Genomic DNA, 12,139 nt, shown 5'->3' on the forward strand with positions numbered 1-12,139 from the left:
AGGACTGTGTCCAACCTGATTCACTTGTATCTACCCCAGTCTTAGAACAGTTCTCGGCATATAAGAAGCACTTAACAACTATCCTTATTATTATCATCATTATTATGATTATGGCAAACATCAAGCAAAACACACTAGTGTCTCATCTCAACAAACTGAAGGTCTGATAGTTAACCAATGAACCCACTTGGTAAAAATTTGCCAACTCCATATCTTGCCTGAATGCTTGGTTATGGGATTTTCCTCCCATTATATTTACCCTGCTTTATTTTTATATTCTGAAATACCAGAGACCAAGTGAAATACTGTAGAATGAGATTATCAATTGTCTCCAGAGCAATGCCAAGATGTTTGAGTACTCCTGTGCCATTAAAAAACACTACATTCGTCTCATTTTCAGAGTGATTTAAAAAAATTAGCTTCCTGGTAGCTGGATCCAATTTCAACTTATAATTAGGGAATGGGCCTTGTGGAGGCTTAAGGATCTCTAACTTGGAAGGTAATTAGGAGGTTTCATTGTTTTAGAATTTGGGCTAAGATTGGATTTAATCTTGAAAAATCGGGGTTTTTTTAAAAAATTTTATTTTATGATATAAACCAAATCTTTTCACAACCAAATGTTCTTGGGGCTACTAACGCCTTTCCAGAATTTGCAAATGATATAAATCACTAGCAAAAGTTCAACTTCAAGAGATCTGTAGGAGTCAAAGCATTTTTAAGGTGAGAGCAATCAATCAGTGGTATTTATTGAGTTCTTACTATGTGCAGTGCACTTGGAAGAGTAAAATACACCAGAGTCAGTATGCACATTCCCGAAACAACAAATTATTAACAAAAATGTTCAGCTCATGTCTCTCCATTCCTCAAGAACCTCCCATAGCTGCCCATCCACCTCCACATCAAACAGAAACTTTTTACCATTGGGTTTAAAGAACTCAGTCGGCTCGCCCTATCCTACCTCACCTCACTATTCTCCTACTACAATCTATCCCACATATTATGCTCCTCTAGAGCCAGTTTACTCACTCTGCCCAGATTTCATCTATCTTGCTGCTGACCCCTTTCCCACGTCCTCCCCCTAGCCTGGAACTCCCTCCCCTTCCATATATGCCAGACCACCACTTTCTCCACTTTCAAAGCATTACTAAGGTCCCATCTCCTTCACTGAGGCCTTCCCCAAATAAGCCCTCTTTTCCCTGAATCATTCTCCCTTCTGCATCATCTGTGCACCTCGGTCTGTGACCTTTGGACATTTTATATTCGCCCTACCCCCGACACCACAGCACTTATGTACACATTGAGAAAAGCAGCGTGGCTCAGTGGAAAGAGCATGGGTTTGGGAGTCAGAGGTAATGGGTTCTAATCCTGGCTCCTCCACTGGCCAACTGTGTGACTTTGGGCAAGTCAATTAACTTCTCTGTGCCTCAGTTCTCTCATCTGTAAAATGGGAATTAAGACTGTGAGCCCCACGTGGGACAACCTGATTACTTTGAACAGTACTTGGCACATAGTAAGTGCTTAACAAATACCATTATTATTATTATCATTATATCATCTTTAAATTATGCATTATAAATTAGTTATTCATATTAATGTCTGTTTCCCCCTCTAAACTGTAAGCTCATTATGGACAGGGAAAGTGTCTGCTCATTCTGTTGTTTTGTACTCTCCCAAACACTTAGTACAGAACTCTGCACATAGTAACTGTTCAATAAATATGATCCATCAATTGATTGATCCAAATCTTGGTTTAGATTGGAATAAGCACTTCTCTGTGCCTCAGTTACCTTATCTATAAAATGGGGATGAAGACTGTGAGCCTCATGTGAGACAATCTGATTACCTGTATCTACCCCAGATCTTAGAACAGTGCTCTGCACATAGTAAGCACTTAATGAATACCAGCGTTATTATTATAAGCAGAATGATGACTTTTTCAGAAGAGAAAATCAAAGAAAACTGAAGAGGGGTGCCAGTTACCAAGGGAAATGCATGTTTTTGTTGGTTTTTTTTACAGTTGGGAGAAATGCCAAAGCTTCTAAATTCACACTCCAAAATGCACACCCAGTCCACTGATGACAGAGAGGACAATTCATTATACAACCCACAAATCAATTATGGCAGAATTAGGAAGAGTTTTAAAATCCTATTAACTCCATTTGGTAAGGAAAATCACTCAACAGCATTTGTCCTCTGGACTGGAAGCTTGTTTGGGGCAGGGAATGTCGTGGGAATCCCTCTACAAACTCTGTCATATTATTATATTGTACTCTCTGAAGCGCTTAGTAGAGTGTCCTGCACACAGTGAGCACTCAATAATTTTGGCAGGAGTTTGCACCCTGTGGACAAAATTAATACTTTTGGAAACACACCCAACGACTGTACTAGTCCCACCTAGGAACTCTGACATAAACTTGGCTGACAAAGAGTTTTCCACCCCTCCACCCTGCCCCTGGGCTTTATAGTAAACCTGAGGATTATCAGGGTAGTGTCCCGGAGTCTAGGCTGGCTGGCTGGCTGTAAAGTTGGGAAGGGGAAAAAAGGGACTGTGGGATCTGCAGCCTCAGGCAGTAGCTGTCATTCAAGCTAACTCAATCAAACAGTTAATCGGTAGTATTTACAGAGCACCTACCGTGTGCAGAGTACTATAATGAGACTCTGGGAGAGTACAAGTGAATTAGTAGGCAATGATCCCTGCCCTCAAGGATCTTATTACCTAACAGACACAAAAATCAATACAGATAGAGGGAAGAGGGGGAAGGGATAGATACATGAGTTAGTGCTTTAGGAAATGAGGTACATACCTAAGTGCTAAGATATATACATAGGGTAAATACACAAGAGGTCGAGAGGATTTAAGTGATTAGATAGTGTGGAGGTGTTAAGGTGGCAGTTGAGGGGGGATGTAATGGGTGGAGATTAGAAATTAATCAGGGAAAGACTCCTGGAGGATTTTTAGATTTTTAGACGTGATTTTAGAAGAGCTTCAAAGATAGGGAGGGCTATGGTCTGTCAGATTTGAAAGGGGAGGGAAGTCCAGTTGGACCAGGGAGGGGCCTGAGTTTTGGGAGAGCCTGTCTGCAGTGGGAGACCAAGAACGAGTCCCACCGTGTAGAACAGCTTGAGAGGAAGGGTGTAAAATGAGTCTGAGAAGAGAGTAGGTAAGTAGAAAGGAGTGAACCAATTAAGTGGTGTAAAGAAAACAATCAGGAGTTTTTCATTCCACGATATGAATTGCTTACTATGTGCAGAGCATTGTACTAAGCACTTATTTTCTACTTAACCATTTTCTCTTGCCTTGGGTAGTTTAACCCAATTTGCCTGTATCTACCCCAGCGCTTAGTATAGTGCCTCACACATAGTAAGCACTTAATAAATACCATCATTATTATTATGACTTGATACAGAGAGGGGATAGGCAACCATGGGCAACCACCAGAACTGATCAGGGATGCAGAGTGTATGAATTGGAGAGAGGAGAGTTTAGAGGCAGGGATATTGACAAGGAGGCTGATGCAATAGTCAAGCCAGGATATAAAAGTACCTGGGCTATCACTGGTAGCTATTTGGATAGAGAGGAAGTGTCAAATTCTGGCTATGTTGTGGAGGAACATTTGACAAGATTTGAGAACAGACAATATGGGGTTGAAAGAGAAGGTGAAATTAAGGTATTTCTAAGGTTGTAGGCTTGGGAGAAGGGAGTGATGGTTCTGTTGTCAAAGTCATTCAATAGTATTTATTGAGCGCTTACTATGTGCAGAGCACTGTACTAAGCGCTTGGAATGTACAAATCGTTAACAGATAGAGACAGTTCCTGCCCTTTGACGGGCTTACAGTCTAATCGGGGAGTTTAATCGGGGATAGGAATGCTAGGTGGAGGAGAAGATTTTGGGGAGGGGAGGCGAGGAGTTCAGTTTTGATCCCTTCCCTCAAGGAGCTTACAGTCTAGTTGGGGGGCAGGGAGGAAGACAGAGCACTTTACTGATAAAATAAGAGAAAGGAAAAATGGTTGAGTGGATGAATAAATGTTTAAATAGTAAGGAATATAAATGGTGATGTACAGAGGGGCCACAGGTGGGGAGGGGAGTGCATTAGTGTTATGTTGGTGTAAAAGTGCTGAGACAGTAGTTTAGAGGATATTACCTGGAGAGAAGAGAAATCATTTAGGGAAGCCTTCTTGGAGGACGTGAGACTTCAGAAGGGCTTTGGAGATGGGGAGAGTCATGGTTCTGTGGCTTTGAACGGAGAGGGAATTTCAGTCGGAGGGAGGGAGGGGAAGGTATAAGCAAGTGGTCAAAAACGAAAGAGATGGGAAGGAGGCCCAGTGAGTAGGTTAGTCTGACAGTGGAAGGAAAGAGCAGATAAGAGAGAAGGAGCTGATGAAGTGTATTAAAGTCAACGATCAGGAGAGGAAGGGGCAATCATTGAAGGATGTTGCAGAAAGGGAAAATTTGGGCAGAACAGTATTTGAGCAAAGTGAACTGGACAATAGAGTGAAGTATGAACTGGAGATTGGGTGTCTTGCTTCTAGTTTTTCCAAAGAGGAGACTGATAGAATAATCTAATTTTTTAATATGACAAACAGCTGAACCAAAATGGTGAGTATATGGATGCAGAGCTAGAGGCAGATCCCAGGAATGCTGTGGAGGAAAAGCTGACAGTAAAGTGCTCTGCACATAGTAGGCGCTCAATAAATACTATTGAATGAATGTCAGAATTTAGTCACAGAGTGAATATGAGGTTTGAGAGACAGAGGAGTCAAGGATAATATTAAGGTTACAGATAACAGGAAGGATGGTACTATTGTCGATTAGACTGTAAGCCCGTCAAACGGCAGGGACTGTCTCTATCTGTTGCCGACTTGTTCATTCCAAGCGCTTAGTACAGTGCTCTGCACATAGTAAGCACTCAATAAATACTATTGAATGAGTATTGTCAAAGATTCAAAGGCTAAGTGGAGAAAATGGTTTGAGATGAAGATGAGTTCAGCTTTAAACATCAATGGTATTTAATGAGCACTTACTCTGTGCACAGCACTGTACTCAGCACTTGGGGAATACACTAGAGCAATAATAATAATAATGGTAATTGTTAAGCGCTTACTATGTGCCAAGCACTATTCTAAGCGGTGAGGTAGATACAAGGTAATCCAGTTGGATCATGTGAGTTCTCACGGTCTTAATCCCCATTTCTCAGATGAGGTAAGCAAGGCACAGAGAAGTAAAGTGACTTGCCCAAAGTCACACAGCAGACAAGTAGCGGAGCTGGGATTAGAAACCATGACCTCTGACTCCCAAGCCCATGCTCTTTCCACTAAACCACATTGCTTCTCACTAGAGTAAGTGAACACAATCCCTACTCTCAAGAAGCTTGCAGTCTAGCAAGGAAGAGAGACATTAAAATAAGTTACAGTTAACCCCCAGCTCTTAGTATAATGCTTAGCACATAATAAGCCCTTAACAAATACCACTACTTTCATTATTACTGAGTATAAGTGTTGAGATTAAGGTATTGATGGGCCACGTGAAGATATATCTTGGAGGCAAGAGAAAATGAGAGATTGCAGAGGAAATGAGTGGATGGGATTAGTGAGATAGAGTAGGAAATCATCTACATAAATCAATCGATTGCATTTATTGAGCACTTACTATGTGCAGAGCACTGTACTAAGCATTTGGGAGAGTAAGGTACAGTAGAATAGGTAGACATGTTCCCTGACTACAAGGGTAGCTAAAGTGATGGGAGTGGACGAGCTCCCCAAGGGAGTGAATGTAACAAGCCTAGAGAAGGGAACACAGAAAAAGGACAAAGGAGAAGAATAAACAGGGGAATATCTAGAGGAGTAAGAGAAAAACCAGTAAAGCTAAAGGTACATAGTTATTTCTAGAAGAGAAAGGCCCACAGTGCCAAGACAACTGAGAGGTCAAAGATGATTAGGATAGAGTACAGCCTGTTAGATTTGGCAAGGAGGAGGTCAGTGGTGACCATGGAGAAGGGCAACAGGGCCAGAAAACAGATTGTAGAGGATCAGGAAGGGAGTTGGAGAAGAAGTGGAGGCAGCAGATGGATCGATACAACCCATTACAGGAGTTTGGATGGGCATGAGAGCAGGGAGATGGGATGATGGCTGAAGGATGCAGTGGGATCCAGTGAACTCTTTTAGTTTAGAGGTGATAGGAGCATGCTTGGAGGCAGAACAGAAGGAGCAATTAAAGCCTGTGAGGGAGGGAAGAAGAGTAGACGCAACTGTTTTTAGAAGATGAGATGGGATGGAGTCAGAGGCACAGGCAGAGGGGGTAAATCTTAAAAGCACACAGGATATATCCTGATGAGAGACTGATGTTGGCAGGATGAAAGGGAGCCTTTGGGGAGCTCATTCTTGATGATTTCAAAATAGTTGGGTAGGTGGGGACACTAGGAACCTCAGGAGGGAGTTCAAGTTTGGCCTAAAAGAGTGGCAGTGGGCACACGAGTTGATGAGGGATTAAAAAAAATGTTATACCTTAGACTAAATAACCCCTCTCATGACCCCTTCCAGCATAAGAAGTCTTCTCAACGTCTCTAAAGTGTTACTCCCTAATTCCATTTTGTGTTCTTTCTCAAACTGAGTCATTGGCCAGGGAAAATTAAGAATTCTAGGGAAAGTAAAAATTAATTTTCAAGAAAAAATGGAAGTCTTTTTCCTATTTGCAACACGGCTTTTAATAGGCTAAGGGAAAGAAGAAACACCATTACCGTATGAAGAACTGTTGAAGAGCTCAATGTTGAAGAAAGCGTAGTCTCCATTGGTCATTCCTTGTCGATGTGCAGTTAGCATGATGCTTCTGATGCTGTCACTGTTGGCACACATTATCACCACTGGGGGAGGAAAATGGAAATAAAACATTAGAGTTTGATCTTGCGAATTTCAGGAATAAATTTTTGGCCACACATCAGACATAACAAACTGAGCTTGTCCTTTGCTTTTAAGCACATAGATATAATTTTTTAAAACATTTGATATATTTATGGAACATTGAGACATTTTTCAAGTGCTTAGTACAGTGCTCTTTACACAGTAAGTGCTCAATAAATATGATTGAATGAATTTTTCATTGAATTAAATAGGCATAACCTTTAACAAGAAACATATAGCGTGGTTGAATTCCACATGGGACAGTGACTATGTTTGACCTAATTATCTTGTGCCTATCCCAGACCTTAGAACAATGTTACCACATAGATTCTTAACAAATACCAAAAATATTATTATTATTTAAAACAAGATGCACACAGTAAACACTCAATAAATACCTTAAAAACAAAAAAAGCACTGCTTTGGCACTAAGGAGATCAATCAGTCATATGCACTGAGCACTTACTGTGGGCAGAGCCCTGTACTAAGCACATTGGAGAGCATAATATAACGGAGTTGGTAGGCACGTTTCCTGCCCACAACAAGATCTAGGTTCCAGCCCTGGCACTTCCTGATACCTCTGTGTCATTGGTGGTTAAGATTTCTGATCAAAGAAACACCTAGGTTGAGATGGAGGGTCCCAGCTGGAATGATGAAAAATAGGTGGCCAATTTGAGCAACAAATACCACAGTGGCTACTGAAGCAATCAATCACTGGTATTTGTATCAATCAATCAATGATATTCTGATCTGTGGAGCTATGCCACAGCATCAGAATTATGTTACATTAACTTTAGCCATAAGTGGGTCCTGTGCATAAAAAAGTCTTGGTGTTTACTTTGAGATATACTGAGCCCTGCCTTTGGACTCACTACATTCAGGGGTAACCTGATGATGGGAACAGAAAGTGTGAATGGCACTGAGCAAGCCACTAACACTACAATCAATCGATAATAGTAATGATTACAACAATAATAATAACAGCCAATCACTGTTCTAATCACTGGGGTAGATACTAGTTAATCAGGTTGGACACAGTGCCTGCCCCACAAGGGGTTCACAGTCTTAATCCCCATTTTACAGATGAGGAACTGAGGCACAGAGATGTGAAGTGACTTGCCCAAGGTCACACAGCAGACAAGTGGCAGGGTTGGAATTAGAACCCAGGTCCTTCTGACTCCCAAGCCTGTGTTCTACCCATTAAGCCATGCTGCTTCCATTCATTCATTCATTCATTCATTCATTCAATCAATAGTATTTATTGAGCGCTTACTATGTGCAGAGCACTGTACTAAGCGCTTGGAATGTACAATTTCGCAACAGATAGAGACAATCCCCACCCAATGATGGGCTCACAGTCTAAATGGGGGAGACAGATAGCAAAGCAAAACAGAACAAAACAGAACAAGACCACATCATCAAGATAGAGTCAAGGAGATATATACCTCATTAACAAAATAAATAGGGTAATAATATATACAAATGAGCACAGTGCTGAGGGGAGGGGAAGGGAGAAAAGCGTGGGGGAGGGGGAGGGATGGGGTGGCAGAGGGAAAGGGGGGCTCAGTCTGGGTAGGCCTCCTGGAAGAGGTGAGCTCTCACAGGGCTTTGAAGAGGGGAAGAGAGTTAGTTTGGCAGATGTGAGGAAGGAGGGCATTCCAGCGGTAGGAGATGGGCCAGGGGTCAACGGCGGGATAGGCGTGAACAGGGGACAGTGAGGAGGTGAGTGGCAGAGGAGCGGAGTGTACGGGTGGATGGAAGAGAGAAGGGAGGTGAGGTAGGAGGGGGCAAGGTGATGAAGAGCTTTGAAACCAAGAGTGAGGAGTTTTTGTTTCATGCAAAGGTTGATAGGCAACCACTGGAGGTTTTTGAGGAGGGGAGTGACATGCCCGGAGCGTTTCTGTAGGAAGATGATCCAGGCAGCAGAATGAAGAAAAGACTGGAGTGGGAAGAGACAGGAGGAAGGGAGATCCGAGAAGAGGCTGTGCAGAGGGGAGACTTCTGAGGGGAGCATCTGAGAGGAGGCTTCCTCTGTGCAGCCTCTTAGTCCTAAAGTCTTGGGACCTAGAAATCTATCATCATCCGAAGGAGATCAGCTTGTTTTGCTTTCTTCTAGATGCTAGGCACAGTAAAAGTTTTGTTGGCCAATATGCTTAGGGAATGGATGGTGCCAGTTAGTCAAAAATGCTCTTATTAAGGAATGAAGGATGCCCAGAAGGGGATTTTACATGGTGACCTAGGGGACTCAAAAGTAAGTTCCCGCTGAGAGCCCCTAGAAGCCTATAGTACAGTGATCTTAGCTCTTGCTTGCACTCCCAAGAAAATTTGATGATCAGATTAGTGGAAAATCAGACATCAGAGTGGGAGGCAGAGCTGTGATGATAACAATGACAATGATAATAATGATACTACTACTAATAATGTTATTTGTTAAATGCTTGCAAACTAACAAGTACTGGGTGGATACAAGATAATCAGGTTTCCTCATGGGCTCACAATTTAGGTAGGAGGGAGAACAGATATTAAATCCCTATTTTGCAGATGAGGGAAGTAAGGCACTGAAAAGTTAAGTGACTTACCCAAGGTCACAGAGCAGACAAGTAGCAGAGCCTGGATTAGAACCCAGTAGCAGAGTCTGGATTAGAATCCAGTCCTCTGACTCCTAAGACTAACTCCCATGATGATGTGAAGCTGTCTGTTAAGCAGATGGCAGAGAGTTTATGTAAATACTACAGTATTTACTAAAGGAGAGCTGCACTCCAATATGATACACTTCTCCACAAAGGATCAATTGGAGCTAAGGTTTTCCCTGTGTTTGTATTTGTATGTGAGTGTTGACCAGGGGCGGGGGGATTCCAAATTGCCATTTTCCAGTTGACTGGATCCCTAGAGAACAAGATAATTAGTCTGTGAAAGGAAGGCAGGAACTGTGGATGTAACAGCCATGTGTTATAACCGGTGACAGCCCTGGGAAATGTGTAAGCACTCTCAAAGAGCATGACTGTTGATAGCTCTAATAAAAATATAAGGCTGACCATGCCAAAAAACTACCACACCAGGTGAACAATTATTAGACTCCCAGAGATATTTACTATACAGAACATCTTAATTTCATGTCATGTCACTTCCTTGACATTTCCTATTAGAAAAGTGTTTGATTACCAAGAAAAGGGGTTTGAAACGTGAGTAAAAACTTCAAGGAGTCTAGGATTGGTCTATGACTGAGGGAGGATGGCTGAATTACACCAAATTTCAAAGTTCTTCACACCTAGATTTAACCGACTGGATTATTCATGGACTGATTCACAGCCATGATGAGGCTGTGACACATACTAAATCCTTAGGAACAGTCCTGAGCAGATTCATACACATGTAGGAAAGAGGAAGAGAGGGCAAAGGAAAATACATACGTGAGATAGTAGGAGGCATATCAAGAATTTATACTGAGTGCTTACTGTTAGCAGCACACAGTAGTAGGTGCTTGGGAGAGTATAACAGAGGCAGAACATATGCTCCTTGCCCTCAAGGAATTTACAGCCTAATGGAGAAGACAGTCACAAAGACAGAAGAGGAAAAAGAGAATGTAAGATGAATATGAGGCCAGGCAAGTGGTTAAAAAGTAGAGTGTGTTGATCTCTACATCCTAAAGTACTAAGGAGGTCATATATAACTCTCACCCACACTACTTCCTTTCCTCCAGCTCCCAGAGTGGTTGTTTGGGACCAGCTGATCTTGTACAACATTCTAAAAGCAAGTGGAGCTGCCCATTGCCCGTCACTGCGGTCAGATCAGGGCCAATTTCAGACAGCAAGTAAAACAATTGTCCCAAGGGTGCCTGGTAGGGAGGTGATAACAGCAATTACAACTTTGAAAGTGCCCACCTTGGAGGCAGTGCCATGTGAGTAAGGATCTGGGAGGAGAATGCCAGGGCTCTAGACCAATGAGATGAGTCTGGAAAACCTCTCTAGGCTCAGGGGTTCACATGGATTTCCTCATAAGGAATGCAATGGAACACAATGTTCATTCATTCATTCATTCATTCAATAATATTCAATGAGCGCTTACTATGTGCAGAGCACTGTACTAAGCGCTTGGAATGTACAAATCGGTAAGAGATAGAGACAGTCCCTACCCTTTGACGGGCTTATATTACCTCATCTTTAAAATGGGGATTGAGATTGTGATTTTCATGTGGGACATGGATTGTGTCCAACTGATTAGCTTGTATCTACCCCAGTGCTCAGTACAGTGCCTGGCACATAGTCAGCACTTAACAAATACCATTAAAAAAAATGCAGTGGAACAAAATGATATCATTCAGAATGCCATGTGTACAATGCAGCATACTGTAATGACATGGCACAAAATGGAAGGGGAAGGCACATTTTTCCCTGCCCCAGGGAAGCCAAAGGTCTGAAAGTGGCCACCCTGAGAAGTAGCATGACCTACTGGATAGAGCGCGGGTCGGGGGGTCAGAAGGATGTGGGTTCTAATACTGGCTACCCCACTTTTTTGCTGTGTGACCTTGGGCAAATCACTTCACTTCTCTGTGCCTCAGTTACCTCATCTGTAAAATGGGGATTGAGATTGTGATTTTTCATGTGAGACATGGACTTTGTCCAACCTGATTAGCTTGTGTCTACCCCAGTGCTTAATACAGTGCCTGACGCGTAGTCAACACTTAACAAATACCATTAAAAAAAGAAAAAAAAAGTTTCCATGGTTGATTCATGGGACAAATGAGACTAGGGACTCATCCGTTCCATTCCACTGAGGAGCTTTACTTCTCTTAATGGTTCTCGCAGCAGACTCCACCCCAAAATGCCTCCTCACAGACGCCACCCTCTCTCCCATGCTAAACAGTCCAGCAAGTCTACTTTATTTTAAAAGAAAATCACTTTCCTCAGCCTCTTCTTAAACTGCCCACTCACTTTTCACTCAGGGGCCAAGATGGAGGGCAGTGAAACAAGGAGGAAAACGGTAGCCTTTAAACCAGATCTGAACAGCATGGAACGCTACCCAACAGGAAGACCAACTAGGCAAATGGGCCAGCAAGCTGACCCCCAGCCAACAAAGCCGAAGTTTCTCAACGCTGTGTTCTCTGCTGTCCAAAATGGGATTCTTGAGTCCTGGTGGACGAGCGAAACTCGTACTGTAGTCGGACAAGGATTTATTTTGGCCTACGAGCAGCACTTTGCTGGGAAAAGGTCTTCTGTCTCCCTGCATGCAGGTACTGTGGCTGAA

At 42.6% G+C, this 12,139-nt stretch overlaps 1 protein-coding gene across 2 annotated transcripts in view; it reads right to left on the bottom strand.

Annotated features, from left to right (window-relative positions):
* NPR3 (natriuretic peptide receptor 3) overlaps positions 1–12,139 on the bottom strand; it is a 78,005-nt gene that overhangs the window by 55,887 nt on the left and 9,979 nt on the right. For both annotated transcript variants that reach the window (XM_029060414.2, XM_029060413.2), the window contains exon 2: positions 6,736–6,858. In XM_029060414.2, the coding sequence (XP_028916247.1) occupies positions 6,736–6,858 (123 nt within the window). The remainder of the gene's footprint in view (positions 1–6,735; positions 6,859–12,139) is intronic.

The sequence above is a fragment of the Ornithorhynchus anatinus genome, chromosome 3 (genome assembly GCF_004115215.2).
Source record: "Ornithorhynchus anatinus isolate Pmale09 chromosome 3, mOrnAna1.pri.v4, whole genome shotgun sequence".
NCBI classification, from domain to species: Eukaryota; Metazoa; Chordata; class Mammalia; order Monotremata; family Ornithorhynchidae; genus Ornithorhynchus; species Ornithorhynchus anatinus.